General features: G+C 42.9%; 1 protein-coding gene across 3 annotated transcripts in view; it reads left to right on the top strand.

Moving 5' to 3' along the window:
- PLXNB3 (plexin B3) overlaps positions 1–21,518 on the top strand; it is a 100,630-nt gene that overhangs the window by 16,233 nt on the left and 62,879 nt on the right. For all 3 annotated transcript variants that reach the window (XM_070741350.1, XM_070741351.1, XM_070741349.1), the window contains exons 2-3: positions 2,406–3,503; positions 3,615–3,794. In XM_070741350.1, the coding sequence (XP_070597451.1) occupies positions 2,415–3,503; positions 3,615–3,794 (1,269 nt within the window). In that variant the 5' untranslated portion in view covers positions 2,406–2,414. The remainder of the gene's footprint in view (positions 1–2,405; positions 3,504–3,614; positions 3,795–21,518) is intronic.

Genomic DNA, 21,518 nt, shown 5'->3' with positions numbered 1-21,518 from the left:
CTCAGGAAGGAAAGAAAAAAAATCTGGGGTAGACATTATTCCTGAGGCCAAAAAAAGGAGAGGATCCTCTGGGGATTAACTTCAGCCTGTCTAGTCTGGTGATTCCCAAGTGTCATGCTGAGCCACAATTAAATACGGTCGGAAGATTGGCAAGTTGCAGGATGCGTATGCACTTAAAAATGACAAAGGCATCCTCAGGGTTAGCAAGGGGAGCCGGAATGACACAAGGAGTGTGGTGGTGTCTTGGGGCGAGCCCTATTCTTTCTCTGTGTGCGTCAGGCACATGCTCCCAAAGTGTGGAGTTTATGGTGTGATGTTGCAGTTCTGCTTTTGTCGGTGAAGGCCTGGAGACAGGGGTGGGCTACTGCCCAGGCGGGGGGGGGGCGGAGTGGGGTGGTGAAAGTGGAGCTCCACCCCAGAGCACCCAATTTGCACTGAAAGATTATTATTATTATTATTATTATTATTATTATTATTATTATTATTATTATTATTAATTGGATCTGTATGACGCCCCTCTCTGCAGACTCGGGGCGGCTAACAACAATGATAAAAAACAGCATGTAACAATCCAATACTAAAACAACTAAAAACCCTTATAGTAAAACCAAACATACACACAAACATACCATGCATAACTTGTAATGGCCTAGGGGGAAAGAATATCTTAACTCCCCCATGCTTGGCAATAAAGGTGGGTCTTGAGTAATTTGCGAAAGACAAGGAGGGTGGGAGCCATTCTAATCTCTGGGGGGAGTTGATTCCAGAGGGCTGGGGCCACCACAGAGAAGGCTCTCTGCTAGATTTTCTGGAGCTAGAGGCTCATTCCACCCTCGTTTCTAAATTAGGATGGTCCGCTATATGGGTAGGACAGGTTTACAACTTAATCATCTCCACATTGATAAGACTGCTGGTTGTATGCCTGTGTGAGTCAATGCTTGTATGTAGCTCAGCAAATAAGAAAATTACCTTAGTAACAACACAGGAGCAGAGAGAGAAATCCACTTCTATGCGATGAGTAATGTTTATCACAGTAGGGTGGGAATAGAGCGTATGACCAAATTACAACAACGCATTAGAGTTTGATTATTAAAGTAATCAATGTTCTAGGTTTGGATTACATACAACCACGAACCAACTAATCTAGCTAAAGAATAACAAGCTAACTGGCCTGGTTGAACTTGGGCAAGCACAGCTGGACTTGAACTACTGACGTTTAAAATAAGCCATTGGGGTGCAGCAAAAGTGTCCACAGGTTCAGCAACTGGTTCATGCTATTAATTTTGGTCTCTGAATATTGAATCTGGATATTGAGAGTGTAGATGTCTTGTACTTGGAGATTTCTTTCTTCCCTATCATGAGGTTGGTACATACTGTATTTTTGGAGTATAAGATACACCTCCCCACCTTACAAGAGGTTGGAAATGTTGGTGCATCTTATAGACCAAATACAGCTATTTTAGGCCTCCTGAAGTCCTGCCCCCACATCCCATTTTGGCAAAAAGTGGCCCATTTTTAACAAAAATGGGATGGGCAGAAGGTTTTGGAGGGCTGCAGCAGAGTACTCCAAAGGCAGCACTCTGGCAAATACTCTGCCAAAAACACCATTTTAGTAGAAAAGGGTGAAAATGGGGCATTTTTGCCATTCTTCCAACTCCCAGAAGCACTCTGCAGGCCTCCCAAACCCTCTGCACACCCCGTTGTTTTGCAAAAAAAACAAGTGAAAAATGTGCTCCTAGAAGCCAGGGAGGACAATTTCCCCCCCTCTTACTTACCTCTTCAAAATCTTGGTGCGTCTTATACACCGGTGTGTCTTATAGTCCGAAAAATACTGTAATTGTTGCACCCCAAGCTGGTTGCAGAGATATGATAGATTAGCTGAAGACATGTAAACTGATTTATTAAAGGATTGTGGTTTCTCTCAGTCAGCCTATCCTCTTTTCTGGGTTTCTTTTAAAAAAATGTCTGTTTGGTGCCCGATTTCATAGTTGTGGTGAGAGAGAGAAAAAAAAAGAATCATAGCCTGTAGTACTTTGATCCTCTGTGAGCAAGTATAAAACTATTTATTCACTCATGAATCTGCTACTGTGCCTTTTGGCTGCAGATGGAGCTTTTTAGGCTGCAAGTAGCTTTTGGTCATCAGACTGAAGTGCTTTGGAGCAGATGCATTCGGAATGAACCTGGACAGTTACCTGTAGAGATGAGAGGAGGAATAGTGGGACCATGTGGGCATCCTTTGTCTTTTCCTACTTCTTGGAAAGCCATTGTAGGATCTGTGAATGAATTCTTTGGCTGTAAATTGTGGGAACTGAAATGGAATACAACTGAAGCATCCAAGGATTGGGAAAGGCTGGTTAAAGATGCTTGTGTTAATTATTGCTCATTCCTTTTTTCCTTCTGTCCAGGATTTGGCCATGGTCCTGGGCCGCCTGTTGCTGCCCCTAATGGTTACACTGATGCTCCAGTTGCCCTTGTATCCAGCTGCTCAACCCTCTTCCTATCCATTATTCGTAGTTCCCAACGGTACATTCAACCATTTGGCTCAAGCCCAGAGCACAGGGGGACTGTATGTGGGGGCCGTCAATGCCTTGTATCAGCTGGACTTGGAGCTGAAGCTTCTGAGATATGCCCGCACGGGGCCAAACCAAGACAGTCCCGAGTGTCTCCCTTTCCGGGATGTTCGTGAGTGTCCACAGGCCCAACTGATGGACAACTCCAACAAGCTCCTCTTACCGAATGAGCATGCTGGCGAGCTAGTGGTGTGCGGGCAGCTGTTCCAGGGAGTGTGTGAGAAGCGAGCTCTGACGGATATCACCAAAGTGTTGTATCATCCTGAGGATCCAGGAGACAACCAGTTTGTGGCAGCCAACGAGCCAAAGGTGTCAACGGTTGGCTTGGTGGGGCAACACAGTGGCCGGGACTTGCTCTTTGTGGGTCGTGGATTGACTGCCAAGCTCTCGGGAGGGATCCCGCCATTTACCATCCGCCAGTTGGAAGGAACACAGGCCTTCTCCAATGAAGGAATGGGGAAACTGGTTGTGGGTGATTTCTCAGACTACAACAACAGCTACGTCGGTGCCTTTGCTTCTGATGGCTACGTCTACTTCTTGTTCTTCCGGCGTGGAGCAAAGGCACAGGTGGAATATCGTACCTACCTCTCCCGGAGCTGCGTAGATGACACCAACCTCTATTCCTACGTGGAGCTGCCTCTCGAATGCCAACATAGTCAAGGGCAAACTTACAACCTAGCTCAGGCTATGCATCTGGCGCCTGGTTTTGCTGGGAAAGACAAAACCCTCTTTGTGGTTTTAGCTGCTGGCCAGGGCTCCACTGCAGTTCCAACTGGGCGGACTGCACTGTGTTCCTACAGCTTGGATGCAATTAATGCAGCGATGGAGAAGACGCGGCAGCTGTGCTACACCACATCTGGAATAGGTGACAACAATGAAGAGGAGGCAGCCATTGAATACGGAGTGACCTCTCGTTGCAGCTCTTTATCCAAGGTGAGTGACAGGACAGGAATGACTCTACTATTTGAGGGGCAGAGGATCAGTTGCTCCACCCCGAGATAGTTCTCTTCCAACCTTTTTGTTTTTCGTGTTATTCGTTTCCAGGAGTCCCCAGAGATTTACCCCTGTGGGGATGAACACACACCTAGTCCCATTGCCAGCCGGAAGCCATTGGTGTCTGAGGCACTCCTGACTACTGTCCCAAGATTGACAGCTGTGGCCGCCATGGTAGAAACAGGCCATACCATCGCCTTCCTAGGAGATGGTGTTGGGCAGCTGCACAAGGTGAGTGCCATAATGATAATCTCAGCTATGTTCTTCCTTTTCCTCCAGATCTATGAGAAAATAGCTCTCATGGTTTGTGCAATATATCTGAAGGACAAAGAATGAGGAAGGCTATTAAAATTTAGGAGGAGGGGATGTTGGAGTAGAGAAGCTGGAGCAGTAGGAGTTACATCTCCACTTCCAATTCATTCACTGGCACATCACTGTTTCCAGAAGTGGGAGATACTGCAGAGTGGTTCAGTTTGGGGGGCAAGGCACTTACCAAATATTTAAAAGCTATGTATGAATTTTTTGTTCTCTTTTAATTCTTGCAGTAGAGGTCATGTCATTCATGGTAAGGTAATATATACAGCTGTTTTTTTCTTCAGCTGCTGTCCTCCATATGTGTTAGATTATAATTTCTGTGATTCCAGCCAATATTGGACTGAAAAGCACCAGTGTCAAAAAAGAGGGGATGAAATTTTATTCCCAGATAGGACCTCATTTAACTAGCTTGGGTTCCTAACATTGTTGGCCAGATGTGCAGAAATAGCTTTTGACTCATGTTCTTATTTGCCCCAAACCATCCTGGCTTTCAAGCACCAATTGGTGTATTTCTTAGTCTGGCAAATATTTGTAATAACATGTTTGTTATAGAAATAATTAATTTACTAAATCTACTAGGATGGAGTTGCTAAATTTCATAATTCGGGATTGGTCACATAATCATTATACAGAGTTGTTTCTCTATACCTCCTTCAAGTAACAAGATACAGTGGTACCTTGTCATACGAACTTTTCGAGATACAAACCCAGGGTTCGGATTTTTTCAAGCACCAATTGGTGTATTTCTTAGTCTGGCAAATATTTGTAATAACATGTTTGTTATAGAAATAATTAATTTACTAAATCTACTAGGATGGAGTTGCTAAGTTTCATAATTCGGGATTGGTCACATAATCATTATACAGAGTTGTTTCTCTCTACCTCCTTCAAGTAACAAGATACAGTGGTACCTTGTCATACGAACCCCTTGTCATACGAACTTTTCGAGATACAAACCCAGGGTTCGAATTTTTTTTGCCTCTTCTTATAAACTTTGTTCACCTTACGAACGCGCTGTCGCCGCTGGGATACCCCACCTCCGGACTTCCGTTGCCAGCGGAGTGCCCATTTTTGTGATCCTGGGATTCCCCGGAGGCTCCTCTGCATGGGAAACCCCACCTCCTGACTTCCGTGTTTTTGCGATGCTGTAGGGAAATCCCAGGAGAGGAATCCCAGGATCGCAAAAATGGGTGCTCCGCTGGCAACAGAAGTCCGGAGGTGGGGTTTCCCAGCGAGGGAAGCCTCAGTGAAATCGCACCATCGCAAAAATGCGGAAGTCCTGAGGTGGGGTTTCCCATGGAGGGGAGCTTCAGGGGAATCCCACCAGCGCAAATCTGGGTGCTTTGGCTTGAAAATAGGGTGAATTTTGGGCTTGCACGCATTAATCGGTTTTCCATTGATTCCTATGGGAAACATTGTTTCGTCTTATGAACTTTTCACCTTACGAACCTCCTCCCGGAACCAATTAAGTTTGTAAGACAAGGTATCACTGTATATGAAATGAGTATGACTGTAAATGAAGGGTTTTTTAAATTGAGAAGTCTATGTTTGGGATATTTTAAAGTCAGATGGCGGCACATCGGGAAATCCAATATATCAAGGATGCAGCATCCTTCAGGGTTTCTTTGTTCTTCCCATTGGTTAGAGAAGTAAACCTGTACTGCTTAACGAAATACACACCGACAACAAATTCAGTTATAACATCTTTGCTACCTGCAGAATTCAGCTTTTCTGAGTGAGAAATGAGGCTTATTTTGAAACTTTCGGTTGTAGGTATCACAAGGATTGCTTGGGCAGGAATGTTTTCCTTCCCTCTGTGACTCAACTTTCTGTAAATTAGTGCCCAATAATGTTTTCCTACATGCAAGGTTGATTTGGCTCAGCCTCTTGTGGAGCAAGATTTGTCCTGATTCGTTTTAATTGTATGTTTCAAAATATTTTAAATTGCAAGTTTCATGTGTGCTGTGCCAGCCCTTTATTTGAAGGCAGACAGTTTCTCCTTTTCAGACGGGGTCTGAAATTTATGATTGAGCTGCAATTAAGACTGTTGTGCTGCTATGTTAGCAAGGTGGTTTACATTTGTAGTACTTGCACTGAGATGTACTTGTACCAGCATTAACACCATCCGTCTATTGGTGGAGTGCAACTGTGCTGTACCTGCAAAGCATGCTGGGAACCACACTCCCAAAAGTTTGGGTAGAGTCAGAACAAAGGAGTGTACGGAGACAACCCCAGAGAAATGGGTGAATCTGACATACAGTGATACCTTGTCTTACAAACTTAATTGGTTCCGGGACGAGGTTCTTAAGGTGAAAAGTTTGTAAGATGAAACAATGTTTCCCATAGGAATCAATGGAAAAGCAATTAATGCGTGCAAGCCCAAAATTCACCCCTTTTGCCAGCTGAAGCGCCCGTTTTTGCGAGGCTGGGATTCCCCTGAGGCTCCCCTCCATGGGAAACCACATCTCCGGACTTCTGTGTTTTTGCAATGCTGCAGGGTGAATCCCAGCAGGGGAATCTCAGCATCATAAAAATGAGCGCTTAGCTGGCAACGGAAGTCCGGAGGTGGGGTTTCCCAGTAAAGGGAGCATCAGTGAAATCGCAGCATCGCAAAAACACTGAAGTCCTTGAAACCCCACCTCCGGACCTCTGTGTTTTTGCGATGCTGCAATTTCGCTGAGGCTCCCCTCGCTGGGAAACCCCACCTCCGGACTTCCGTTGCCAGGGAAGCGCCCATTTTTGCCCTGCTGGGATTCCCCTGCAGCATCACAAAAACATGGAAGTCCGGAGGTGGGGTTTCCCATGGTGGGGAGCCTCAGGGGACTCCCAGCAGCGCAAAAACGGGTGCTTCGCTGGCAACAGAAGTCCGGAGGCGGGGCATCCCAGTGGCGGTGGTGGTTTGTAAGGTGAAAATAGTTTGTAAGAAGAGGCAAAAAAAATCTTAAATCCCGGGTTTGTATCTCGAAAAGTTTGTATGACGAGGCGTTTGTAAGATGAGGTATCACTGTACTTCAATGTACGTGATACTTTTCCCTTTCATTAAAAAAAAAAAAGACCTTTTGTCAGCAATTTTAGAGAAGCTCTGCAGTTAGGGATTAGGTCGTATAAATTGTGTACACTGCAGCAAGTCATGTTTTGTAATAACAACAGCTGAAGTTATTTCTCTACCATCCATTAATGATGATTTCTGAAAGGGTAATCCAAATAATCATTTTCAGTTCTACTCTTTAGCTCAGAGTAAAATGATTGTTCAGGATTCTTTTTTTTAATTATTTTACGTCCACTAAGTTTTAGGGAAACACAACAGTCCCAAATTGGAGAGATTTTTTGCATAAAACTTGCAAATATTATCTAAGCAGCCCTGGAAATGGACATTCCTCAAAGCCATTCTTTTTCCTCCTCCTTACAGTGACCTGGACCTTTGTTTTCTTGGCCTTCTCATGTAGGGATTCTTTTCCTAGGAAAAGGAAGGTCCCATGATCAGTGCTTTGGGCTATGAGGGATGGCAAATGAGTGCCACAGGTATTTCCTGCTGCCCCACTTATTTTTCCTTCTTTTCAAGCTGAGTACCTCCTAATTTTGCACAGTAGGGCCAAATCCTTGTTTTTCTAAGACTGCTTTTTGCCAAACCTTTGCTCTGCCAGAGTTGTTTTTCTGGTGTGGCTCCTGGCTTGAAGCGGGAGTTATTCTAGTCTTAGTAGAAGTGGGATACCCACACAGCTTTTATCAAAAAGTCCCTGGCCACTCAACCCAATACAACACAACCCACACAAGCCCTAAAACGCTGTACATCAAGAATATCTTAGAAACCACAAATAAACTACTACAACCACATGGAATCAGCATAGCACACAAGCCAACTAAAGCCCTTCAAAATATCCTAAACAAACCAAAAGACTCAGCAACCCCAGAAAGAAAGAAAAAACAGGAGTCATCTTCAAGATGTAAGAACTGCAACAACCACTATGTAGGACAAACTGCCAGAAGATTGGCAGAACACATCCACAAACACCAACTGGCAGTCTGAAGACGTGTCAAAAATTCTTTAATTTCACAACATATAGACAGATTTGACCATAGTTTCAATTGGGAAAATGTGATAATCCTAGACCAGGCCAAGTCCAAAGATGCCAGGGAATTTCTAGAAGGCTGGAACTCTGACAAATCAGTCATCAATAGACACATAGACATTAGCAACATCTGTAGAGTATGCAAAAGAGAGGGTCAACCAGCCCAAAAGGAAAGGGCGGTAGCACCTCTCCAACAGCAATCAGCACTCAGATCAGCCTAGATTAACTCCAAGGTTACTTCTTAGACCAACAATCAAGTAAACAATACCCCAATCAAGAAACTGCCAAAGAGCCATCAGTAAACAGCCCAACCAAAGAATCTCTTAAGAAATCTGCCCCCACCCAGAGGGACCACGCAAGACACCAGAATATAAACTGACAGCAAACCCCACTCCTTACCAGCACTGATGATGTTCCCTAGTTAGGATGATGAAAGGTCTACAAGAAAACAAGCACCAAGCTCAGAGAACACCAAGGATGCCTCATTTCAACCCTGAGCTATAAATATTCTCCTCATTAATACTTTAGAGTCTAGTCTGTTTGGGGGTCCTTAGTGTTTCCTATAGCTTAGGCTCTCAGGAAGTCAGCATAGGGGTCATTTTTTGTAAAGTGGGCCAGGTGTCCACTTGACTGATTTTTGCAGCCTTATTTGAAAAGAAACCATCACAAAAACAACATATATGATAGGAAAAAGTGCTCTTTCTAATGAAATAAAAAGGAGGTGATTGAAGTTGAGAAAACAGAGAGCTGTTTCATCACCTTCAATCATCTTCATTAGAAAGAGCATGTTTTTTCTATTGCTCTCTTTTTTTCTCACCTTCAATCATCTCCATTTTTATTTCATTAGAAAGAGCATATTTTTTTCTATTATATATGTTGTTTCTGTGATGGTTTCTTTTCAAATAAAGCTTCAATTTCACCTGGTCCACTTGAAAAGAATGACCCATAAGGCAGCCTTCTTTCATATTAAGATTAATTCATGTGATTATAATTCTTCTTCCAAAGAGAGTGCAGATTCTTCATTTGGCCACTCAAACCTTATGGGAGCTGCTTCTTTAACATTATTTTGGTCTTCTTTTGAATTATTGGCTCCTCTGACGTGGGTTGATTTTCCTGGTATCTCTGCTTATCTCTGTTATTATTTCTGATTGGAATGACCTATTGGGAAATGAGTGTTTGGGTCCGCACTTTCCCTGTTTCATTGGCTTGGGATACTGGGGCTGTGCATTCTTTCCCAATAATCTCCTTTAGCACTTCTCTTCTTTCCTTATTCAAACCACTGCAAAGCTGCTTTACTGGAAGGCTTCTCTGGAAGATTGACAGTCCCTGGGGAAAAAAAAAAGGTGTTTCAGCAGTCAGCCAATTTAAACACCAAAGCATCTTTACTAAAGCCACAGAGCTGTCCCCAGCCCTCAAAGCTTGGGTGCAATCCTAAAAAGAAAATTCTCCAAATTGTAATTACTTAAATGTTAGTTGATCTAAATTGGGGATCTGCAAACAGATTTAACTCCTTAAATCTGCAAACCTGGCAACATTTAAGACTTGTAGACTTCAACTCCCAGGATTGAATTCTGGGAGTTGAAGTCCACAAGTCTTAAAAAGTTGCCAAGTTTGCAGACCTCAGATATAAATAAAACACTTGTAATTTTGCTCTTCAGTCTACCCATTTAGAAACATAGAAGTCTGACGGCAGAAAAAGACCTCATGGTCCATCTAGTCTGCCCTTATACTATTTTCTGTATTTTATCTTAGGATGGATATATGTTTATCCCAGGCATGTTTAAATTCAGTTACTGTGGATTTATCTACCACGTCTGCTGGAAGTTTGTTCCAAGGATCTACTACTCTTTCAGTAAAATAATATTTTCTCATGTTGCTTTTGATCTTTCCCCCAACTAACTTCAGATTGTGTCCCCTTGTTCTTATGTTCACTTTCCTATTAAAAACACTTCCCTCCTGGACCTTATTTAACCCTTTAACATATTTAAATGTTTCGATCATGTCCCCCCTTTTCCTTCTGTCCTCCAGACTATACAGATGGAGTTCATTAAGTCTTTCCTGATACGTTTTATGCTTAAGACCTTCCACCATTCTTGTAGCCCGTCTTTGGACCCGTTCAATTTTGTCAATATCTTTTTGTAGGTGAGGTCTCCAGAACTGAACACAGTACAGTGTTCCCTCGATTTTCGCTGGTTCGAACTTCGCGAAAAGCCTATACCACGGTTTTTCAAAAATATTAATTAAAAAATACTTTGCGGTTTTTTCCCCCTATACCCCGTTTTTTTGTGCCTGATGACGTCATATGTCATCACCAAACTTTCATCCGCCTTTAATAAATTTTTTTTAAAATAAACTTTAATAAGTAAACATGGTGAGTAATAATCTAAATGGTTGCTAAGGGAATGGGAAATTGTAATTTAGGGGTTTAAAGTGTTAAGGGAAGGCTTGTGACACTGTTCATAGCCAAAAATAGTGTATTTACTTCCGCATCTCTACTTCGCGGAAATTCGACTTTCGCGGGTGGTCTCGGAACGCATCCCCCGCGAAAATCGAGGGAACACTGTATTCCAAATGTGGTCTCACCAGCACTCTATATAGCGGGATCATAATCTCCCTCTTCCTGCTTGTTATACCTCTAGCTATGCAGCCAAGCATCCTACTTGCTTTCCCTACCACCTGACTGCACTCTTCACCCATTTTGAGACTGTCAGAAATCACTACCCCTAAATCCTTTTTTTCTGAAGTTTTTGGTAACACAGAACTGCCAATACAATACTGAGATTGAGGATTCCTTTTCCCCAAGTGCATTATTTTACATTTGGAAACATTAAACTGCAGTTTCCATTGCTTTGACTATTTATCTAGTAAAGCTAAATCATTTACCATATTATAGACGCCCCCAGGAATATCAACCCTATTGCACACGTTAGAGTCATCGGCAAATAGGCAAACCTTCCCTACCAAACCTTCCCCTATGTCACTCACAAACATACTATAAAGAATAGGACCCAGAACAGACCCTTGTGGCACACCGCTTGTAACCTGTCTCTGCTCAGAATACTCGCCATTAACAATAACTCTCTGATGTCTATGCTTCAGCCAGCTGCAAATCCATCGAACTATCCAGGGGTTAAGTCCAATCTTCACTAATTTATCTATCAGCTCTTTATGTGGAACTGTATCAAAGGCTTTGCTGAAGTCCAGGTAGGCAATATCCACGGCACCACCTTGATCCAACACCTTTGTGACATAGTCAAAGAAATCAATGAGATTAGTCTGACATGATTTGCCTTCAGTAAAGCCATGCTGATTTCATTTCTTATAGAATCTTGGGTTTTGAAAGCCCAGTGGGACCTTGGGAGTAGAAAAGGAGGTGCAGCCCTATTTGAGTTAGTCTCTGACAGAGAAGGAATTCTCCAGGCCTCCACAGCATAGGCACACTGCTTTTCAACACTACCATTGCTATTAGCAAAAAGAAGCATTCCTTGCACAGGCTGGGAATGCAGTGAACTCCTTTAAAAAAATGGAGATGTGATGCTCCAGCAACCTGAGAGTTGCCAGACATTTCATCCTCCCAGCCAATTCACAATCTACTATTTGTTTTTCAACCCAGAACTGGCAGGCTTCCTATGGGCCTGCCTCTTCTCACATTGTGGATTGCAGGAAAGCACAGATTTGCTTGTGAAGTGACATACCCCCAGGCCTTTCCCCCAGGCATCAGAAGAGCTCCTGAACAAGCTCCTCTGAGCTAAAAGCTGGTTTTGATTGCGAGATAATGGCAGGCCCCAGGGGACCAAGATAGTGTCAATGTGGTGAGAATTTTACTCTCCCACCACCCTTCTTTTCTCAGCTGTCTGTCTAGGCCAGTGTTTCCCAACCTTGGCAACTTGAAGATATCTGGACTTCAACTCCCAGAATTCCCCAGCCAGCATTCGCTGGCTGGGGAATTCTGGGAGTTGAAGTCCAAATATCTTCAAGTTGCCAAGGTTGGGAAACACTGGCCTAGGCAACACTAAGTTTGCCAGAAGTCTTCACTCGATGGCACAGAATTGGGCAGCGGTTCTAAATAAAAATTGGGAGGTAGAGCTTGAGCCCATCTGTACGCTCCTAGCCCCATACCATCATTCAAAAAGGGAACTGTATTTAGCCTGCAAAAATCTAAATAACCATTGGTGCCAAGAAAAGTGATAGCAAACTGGAAGATTACAGGAAGCAAGTGAGAGGAAGCTATCTTAGAAAGCTACGTTTGTTCCTGAGCCACTTGATAATCCAATGATACCATTTATCAACCTCCCCAGGACTAAGATTGGCTGTAATAATATAAACTCTGAATTGTGCACAATCCTGTGCCTCTCCTTTTTCATTGTTATTCAGTGAATTGGGAAAACGGTCTGTTTGAGTTGTTTTCAAATGTTATCTGAATTGTTCTGGACATAAAATGTTCCAGCCCCTTTTGCCTAGGTAATGTTAACCACATATTTCAAAGTCAAGTTTATCTTCCTTACTCTCCTCTACTAGGTCCTCTTCCCTTTCTCCCACCCCCCTTCAATTGTCACTTCAAGGTGGAGGGCATCAGTATCTGAACTCACTTGCCCATTGGAGTCCCATTTGAGAGGTTTATCTGGAACCCCCCGGGGAGTTGTACTCATGCCTCTGTTTTTAACTGATCACTTACAAAGAACTTTTGAAATGTTTCTGAGAGCTCATGGTAGGGCAGTTTTTATGTACCCTGAGGAATATTCACCCTGGACATATTGGTCTTGGTCTATTCCAGACTTCCCCAACTTAGTTTTCTCCCCCGGATAGTTGGACTCTTGATGTTGACTCTTGATGATGTTCTGATATCCCCCCCCCCCCCAAGCTGATAGATTATTATTACTATTGTCTATATCAGTGATTTTCAACCTTTTTTTGAGCCATGGCACATTCTTTACATTTACAAAACCCTGGGGCACATTGAGTGAGGGGGTGTAAAAAAAGTTTGGACAAAATTTTTCTCTCTCTCTTCCTCCCTTTCGCTCTATTTCTCTCTCCCTCCCTCTTTTTCTCCCTTCTTCTTTTTTCTCTCTCTCCATCCCTCTTTCTTTCTCCCTTCCTCTCTTTTTTGCTCTCTTTCTCCCTTCCTCCCTCCCTCTATGTCTTTCTCTCTCCCACCATCCCTCCCTCTCTCTCTCTTTCTTTCTCTTTCTTTCTCTCTCTCTTGCTTTCTTTATCTCTCTTGTTCTCTTTCTCTCTCTCTTGCTTTCTCCCTCTCTCTTGCTTTCTCTCTCTCTTGTTTTCTTTTTCTCTCTCTTGCTTGCTTTCTTTCTTTCTTTTTCTCTCTCTCTTTCTCTCTTTCTCTTTCTTTCTCTCTTGTTTTCTTTCTCTCTCTCTCTTTCTTTCTTTTGCTCTCTCTTTCTTTCTTTCTTTCTCTCTCTCTCTTGTTTTCTTTCTCTCTCTGAGCTTCGCGGCACACCTGACCATGTCTCACGGCACACTAGTATGCCGCGGCACACTGGTTGAAAAACACTGGTCTATATTGCTATGTCTTGGTTTCTCATAGTCTCAATTCAGCTTTCTCTTGCCTCCCCCATCACCCCGTGCTGCCCCTGCAGATGTGCATGTAATACAACACTTAATGATTGTCATAGGGGTCAAATAAGCAATGAAGAAACAATCAATATTAATAAAAATATTTAAGGATACAAGCAACAAGTTACAGTCATACAGTACTACGTGGGAGGAAAAGGATGATAGGAATGATGAGAAAAAATTAGTAGAAATAGAAGTGCAGACTTAGTAAAAAGTTTGACAGCATTGAGAGAATTATTTGTTTAGTAGAGTGATGGCGTTCGGGAAAAAACTGTTCTTGTGTCTAGCTGTCTTGGTGTGCAGTGCTCTGTAGCAATGTTTTGAGGGTAGGAGTTGAAACAGTTTGTGTCCAGGATGCGAGGGGTCAGTAAATATTTTCCCCGCCCTCTTTTTGACTTGTGCAGTACAGTGATCCCTCGAGTTTCGCGATCTCGATCTTTGCGAAACGCTATATCACGATTTTTCCACCCGATGACATCACTCTCTTCCTTCCTCATCTTTCTCTCTCTCCCTCTTTCTCTATCTTGCTTCTTCCTCTCTCACACTCTCTTCCTCCCTCTCTCATCTCTTTCTTTCCTTCTCTCTCTTTCTCTATCTCTCCCCCTCTTGCTGGCGGGCGGCAGGCGGCGGGTGGCGGGCGGGCGCATCAGCGAGGAGCCGGGGTTTCCCCTTTGCGTGGGCGGCCAGGAAGACCCAGGGAAGGTTCCTTCGGCCGCCCAGCAGCTGATCTGCTCGGTAGCGCAGCAGCAGCGAGGAGCCGAATCGGGTTTCCCCTTTGCGTGGGCAGCGGGAAACGCAAACTCCACCATCTACGCATGCGCGGCCATAGAAAAAAAGGGTGCGCATGCGCAGATGGTGTTTTTACTTCCGCAACCCTACATCCCGAAAAATCGATTATCGCGAGGAGTCTTGGAACGGAACCCTTGCGATAATAGAGGGATCACTGTATACAGATCCTCAGTGGAAGGCAGGTTGGCAGCAATTGTTTTTTCTGCAGTTCTGATTATCCTCTGAAGTCTGTGTTGGTCTTGTGGGTTGCAGAACCAAACTAGAGAGTTATAGAGGTGCAGATGACAGACTCAATGATTCTTCTGTAGAACTGTACCAGCAGCTCCTTGGGAAGTTTGAACTTTCTGAGTTGGCACAGAAAGAACATTCTTTGTTGTGCTTTTTTGATGATGATGTTAAGTGACCATTTTAGGTCTTGAGATATTATAGAACCTAGAAATTTGAAGGTCTCTACTGTTGATACTGTGTTATCTAGTATTGTGAGAGGTGGAAGGGTAGAAGGGTTTCTCCTAAAGTCTACCACCATTTCTACAGTTTCAAGTGTGTTCAATTCTAGATTGTCCGGGTCACATCACACAAGGTTAGTTCTTCAGCCTCCCATCTGTATGTGGATTCATCATTGTCTTGAATGAGTCCCATCACTGTTGAATCCAATCACTGTTGAATCCTCTGCAAACTTCAGTAGTTTAACAGATGGATCGTTTGAGATGCAGTCATTGGTGTGTAGAGAGAAGAGAAGTGGTGAGAGTACACAGCCTTGGGGGGGCCCTGTGCTAGGGCAATCCCTTGCGTGCCCTCTGATATGGCACCACGTACCACTTGTGGCACACACACCATAGGTTTTCCAACACTAATTTATATGTTCTACCTTTCTTATATACTCTATGGTGGGTCTCTCTTCCCAAGCTTGACTTTCAGGGAAGGGAGTGATTCAATCAAATACCAGTTTGATTCTTTTTTGCCCTTTCTTTCATTTTAGCTTTTTTGAAGTAGAAAAAAAATTAGTGAGAAAATACAGGAGTCCTGTAAGTGGCAAGATAATGCCATATCTGAGGTGGAAGGATTGCACAATAAAAGCCTCATCTGGAATTACCCTTGGCTCCTTTTTTTAAACCCTCCATTGTTTGACTGCTTATCTCAATTTGCTTTCATTATTTGCTTTTTAAAACCTTTTCTGTCCTACATAACTGAATTACTCATTCCTCATCTTTCTTCTTCTCCTTGGTGCCTCTTTTCTTTGGAACTTATCAACATGCATTTTTCACAAATACTTAGTCCCTGTGGAGGAGAAATGTGTATTTTTCTGAGTGCTTAATCTCTGCCTCTTTTCTTTACCTTATTTTAGGACATCCTTCCTCCAGTAATTTTTGCTGTTGTTGTTGCAACCATACGAAAGTCTCTGTCCTTTTGAAACTGATTTGTTTTAAAGTGCCTAATTGTGAATAAATATTTTAAGTAGAAAACTATTACTACTCTAGACTGCTTTTACCACTCTATTTCTGATTTTGCAAAATAATGAATTTATATTCAGATATATACAAAAACCTGATTGCTTTCTCTAGGTACTAAGTCTGGGAAAGTTTTTTAAATGCCTAAGTATGTATTTTAATGCATAACTATGCATAATTCTGGTTATAGGCTGAACCAGAAATACCTAGATACAATCTTGGTGTTGCTAAATCATAAGATATTTCACCCTTCCTCCTACCTGTCCAGAGCATTGTATATATGAGGTTTATTTATATCCTGTTTTATCCTTAAAGTTTGAAGTAGATTTATGTTGAGAAAGGATGGCTAAGCTGCTTATGTGTTATAAATAAATGTGTTTGGGCTGGTTCCCGGTAAGCATGTTTAATTCAGCTAATTGTGGTACTGTAAATCATGGTGTGGGGCTTAACATATTAAAGGCACCCAGGTTGATTTAGTAAATCACATCTTAGCATAAAGTGATCTTCGTGACTTAGACAGGAAGTGAACTGCTTGGTGGCTCTCTTAGGCTGAAACTACCACAGTTAATATAGTAGAGCTTTCCAAGGGGGCTCACTTCAAAGTGAGCATGTATAGAGGAGTTGAAGAATGAGTTAACATCATATTAACTTTGATGGTTAGATTCTAAGTCTATCAAACGTAATAATGTTTTCTCTTTACTTGCAAAGGCTTGTTAAAATGTATGAGAGAAAACTATTGGGCACTTAAATATTACAATGAAGCCTTGTTTTAATGAACTAATTTGGAAGAGGTATGCCTTTTATTCCCAATGTCCCCTACGTTACTTTTGAGAATAAGTTTTGTTTGTTTCTTAGGTTTTTATCCTGCTTTTATTTCTTTATAGGTCACTCAAGGTGTTGAACATCACTGCTCAAAAAAATAAAGGGAAAACTCAAAGAACACATCCTAGATCTGAATGAATGAAATACAGTGATACCTCGTCTTACGAGCTCCTCGTCATATGAACTTTTCGAGATACGAATCCGGGGTTTAAGATTTTTTTGCCTTTTTTTTGGAACTATTTTCACCTTACGAACCCAAGCCACCGCCGCTGGGATGCCCCGCCTCTGGTCTTCTGTTGCCAGCTGAAGGCTCCCCTTTCTGGGAAACCCCATCTCTGGACTTTCGTTGCCAGCGAAGCGCCCGTTTTGGGCTGCTGCGATTTCACCAAGGCTCCCCTCGCTGGGAAACCCCACCTCCGGACTTCTGTTGCCAGCGAAGCGCCCATTTTTGCGCTGCTCGGATTCCCCTGCTGGGATTCCCCTGCAGCATTGCAAAAACATGGAAGTCCAGAGGTGGGGTTTCCCAGCGAGGGGAGCCTCAAGGGAATCCCAGCATCGCAAAAATGGGCGCTTCACTGGCAACGGAACTGCAGAGGTGGGGTTTTCCAGCAAGGGGAGCCTCAGCGAAATCGCAGCATCACAAAAACATGGAAGTCCGGAGGTGGGGTTTCCCATGGAAGAGAGCCTCAAGGGAATCCCAGCAGCGGAAAAATGGGTGCTTTGGCTGGCAAAAGGGGTGAGTTTTGAGCTTGCACGCATTAATCACTTTTCCATTGATTTCTATGGGAAATATCTTATGAAATTTTCACCTTACGAACCACGTCCCGGAACCAATTAAGTTCGTAAGACAAGGTATCACTGTATTCTCACTGAATACTTTGTTCTGTGCAAAGTTCAATATGCTGACAACATATGAAATTGATTGTCAATCAGTGTTGCTTCCTAAGTGGACAGTTTGATTTCACAGAAGTTTGATTTACTTGGAGTTATATTTTGTTGTTTCAAGTGTTCCCTTTATTTTTTTTTGAGCAGTATACATAATGCTCCTTCCTCCTTCAGTTTTCTTCACAACAACAATCGTGTTAAATGGGTTGGCGGAGTGTGAGTGATCGGCCAAAAGTCACCCAGCTGGCTTTCATGCCTAAAGCAGGATTAGAACTCACCATTTCCTAGCCAGCACTTTAACCACTACATCATACTCCCCCCCCCCACCTCTTATGCTGCAATTACTTAAGAGATCATTCCTTCTATACCCAGTAACATTACAGGATGAGAGAGTGCTTGGGGCATAAATATGCCTAGCTCCACAAACAGTCTATGTACATAATTCTTATCTGGCCAGGCTTTCCCACACAAAGGGCCTACCTTGCATTGATATGTTCCTCATTGCTGGCACTGCCTTCCTGCCTGCTCATAAAGCACTTTGTAAATTTATGGCTGAGATTGCTGTCAATAGAAAAGGGAGAGGGAAAGATTGCCACGGGCTACCCTTGCAGTTTTTTGCTTGGGAAAAATAAAATCTCTCAGAGTAATATCTCCCAGCACTGCATTTCAGAATAATGAAATAAATGAAACCTTGATTTAATAGACCTCCCCACACCCTCATTTAGAAAAGGTTGGTTACAATGGACCAAATGTCCATCCAGACCCCTCCCCTTTCAAATAATGGATAAATCTATGTTATCTGGAGTAGTTTAGAGAAAGCAAGTTAAACGATCTTAATTTTACGACCTTCATGAAAAATGCATACGCTTTCTGTGATGATTTGCAATTGATGCCTATTATATCATTTACATCAATTATGTAAATTCGGGATATGACAGATCTTACATTATTTGCAGAATGACATCATGATAAGGATGAGATAAATCACCAGAATAACATGCTTTCACATTTAACAGACATTTGGGAATAAGAGACATACCTCCTCCCAACTAGCTCATTAAAACAAGGCTTCACCATAATATTTAAATGCCCGATACTTTTCTCTCATACATTTTAACATGCCTTCACAAGTAAAGAGAAAATATTGCCATGTTTGATAGGCTTGGAAGCAAACAATAAAGGATAGCTTTTCCTGGAAGGCATGTTGGACACCAAACCCCATAAGTGTTGGCTAGAGATGTTGGTCTACGATAGAGCTATCGTGGGGCTTCCTAGATTCGCCCACGTTTCTACAACACTCCGTGGCTTGCACTGGCTGCTGATCGGTTTCCGGTCACAATTCAAAGTGTTGGTAATGACCTTTAAAGCCCTTTATGGCATTGGACCAGAATACCTCCGGAACTGCCTTCTACCGCACGAATCCCAGCGGCCGATAAGGTCCCACAGAGTTGGCCTTCTCCGGGTCCTGTCGACCAAACAATGTCGTTTGGCGGGCCCCAGGGGAAGAGCCTTCTCTGTGGTGGCACTGGCCCTCTGGAATCAACTCCCCCCGGAGATTAGAACGGCCCCCACCCTCCTTGTCTTTCGCAAGTTACTCAAGACCCACCTATCTCGCCAGGCATGGGGGAATTAAGACATCTCCCCCAGGCTTTCTTATATTTTATGTTTGGTATGTATGTGTTGTATGGTTTTTAAATTGTTGGGGTTCTTCGGAGAGGGGCGGCATACAAATCTAATAAATTGAATTGAATTGAATTGGTCTACCCCGTGTTAAGAAGGCCTGTTTGGTCAATACTAGGCATGGAAGCAGGAAGTATATGAAATGAGCTAGAACAAACTACACCTAGCACCCTTTATGGGCTGAATAAAGCACAGAAACTATGAACCCACAGGCAGAAAAAGATGTGTGCCGTGACAGATTGTTCTGTAGAACAGCGATCCCAAGAAAAAAGCATGGAATGGAGTTCTTACATCACAACATGCTTTGCTGAACAAGCTACAAAGATTGTTTTCATATCTCAGTCTAAACCATAATCTATCATTTACAAATCACAATGGCTGGATTCATACAATCAACGAAACACAGACCAAATATATCATGTAAAACTAGTCTGTGAAACACTGAAATGTGATAACTCAGTAATAATAATAATAATAATAATAATAATAATAATAATAATAATAATAATAATTTATTGGATTTGTGTGCCGCCCCTCTCCGTAGACTCGGGGCGGCTAACAACAATGATAAAAACAGCATGTGACAATCCAATAATAAAACAGCTAAAAACCCTTATTTATAAAAACCAAACATACACACAAACATACCATGCATAACTTGTAATGGCCTAGGGGGAAGGAATATCTCAACTCCCCCATGCCTGGCGGTATAAATGAGTCTTGAGTAGTTTACGAAAGACAGGGAGGGTGGGGGCAATTCTAATCTCTGGGGGGAGTTGGTTCCAGAGGGCCGGGGCCGCCACAGAGAAGGCTCTTCCCCTGGGGCCCGCCAAATGACATTGTTTAGTCGACGGGACCCAGAGAAGGCCAACTCTGTGGGACCTTATCGGTCGCTGTGATTCGTGCGCTAGCAGGCGGTTCCAGAGGTAATCTGGTCCAATGTATGCATGTAGCATTTATCTTACTTACAAACTCAGAATCAACAGCAGCCATTTAAAAGGATCACAGTTAGAAGAGTTCGCTACTGTCAGTCAAAATTGTCAGAATCTGCTTCATCAGGCCAGTGATTTTATAGCTTCAGATGGCTGTGCATTCTACACTCTAAGTAAATAATATAAATATTTTGAAGAACATCCATAACCATGCCAGTACATCTAATGGAGCAATACATTTAGCAATTCTCATAGACGGATTGTCTCCAGATCCTCTGCCTCTCAATGGTACATTCATTGTTGTCATAACTGAACCCATGTAGCAGCTGCTGGTCATTGTCCTCTTTTTTTTTCTTCAACTTTTCTCAATATTTTTATGGATTTTCCAAGAGCACTGTGTCCACAATACGATACTCTGTGCTTGATCATTTGAGTGAAAATTCTGATTGAACTAATCTATGAACCAACATAAATTATTGCAATTGAAAATTATATAACATTAGCATTTATCAACTTCTTCCCCTCCCCCCAATACTAAATATTTATGACTCTATTTTCTAATGTTTGTCACTTTCTAATGTTTAAGAATCTATTTTCCAGTTGATTGTCACTAAAATTTAAACAGTGGTTTGCTAGTGAGATTTGATGGATCGGACACTCTGCTTCCCCCCAAAATAAGGCATCCCCTGATAATAAGCGCAATCGGGCTTTTTAGTACATGCCAATAAGGCCAGGGTTCAAAAATAAATAAATAAGGCAGGGTCTTATTTTCAGGGAAACAAGTTGTACTCTTGGTGATATATCAAAGCCTTGAAGTATATGATGAATGGACAGCACCCTATATTTGAACTGCCTCACCTGTTTTCTTTTTTTAATTTTAATGAGGGTGTCTTAACTTTCATTTTAAATTCCTTTAAGGGCTGAGCACTCTCGGGGAAATGTCTTGCAAGTACAAAACTTTATTCCACTAAAGCAGTGATGGCAAACCTTTTTATTCCCCTGGGTGCCGAAAAAGAATGGCCATGCGCTGTTGCCTATGCGCAAATGCCCACACCCATAATTCAATGCCTGGGGAGGGCAAAAACAACTTCCCCTTCCCCCCCACGCCCGAAGACCCTCGGGAGACAAGAAACAACCTGTTTCCCAACTTCTGGTGGGCCCAGTAGGCTTGTGTCTCGCCCTCCCCAGGCTCTAAAGGCTTCCCTGGAGCCGGGGGAGGGTAAAAACGCCCTCCCCCATTCCCCCGGAGGCTCTCTGGAAGGCAAAAATGCCCTCCCAGAGCATCTGTGCAAGCAAAAATCAGCTGGTCAGCACACACATGCACATTGGAGCTGAGCTAGGGCAACAGTTCACATGCCAGCAGATATGGCTCCGCGTGCCACCTATAGCACCCATGCCATAGGTTCGCCATCACTGCACTAAAGTATACAATAAGGTGGAAAC

This window comes from Erythrolamprus reginae, chromosome 2 (genome assembly GCF_031021105.1).
Source record: "Erythrolamprus reginae isolate rEryReg1 chromosome 2, rEryReg1.hap1, whole genome shotgun sequence".
Taxonomy (NCBI): Eukaryota; Metazoa; Chordata; class Lepidosauria; order Squamata; family Dipsadidae; genus Erythrolamprus; species Erythrolamprus reginae.
This window is presented reverse-complemented; position numbering and strand designations above follow the sequence as displayed.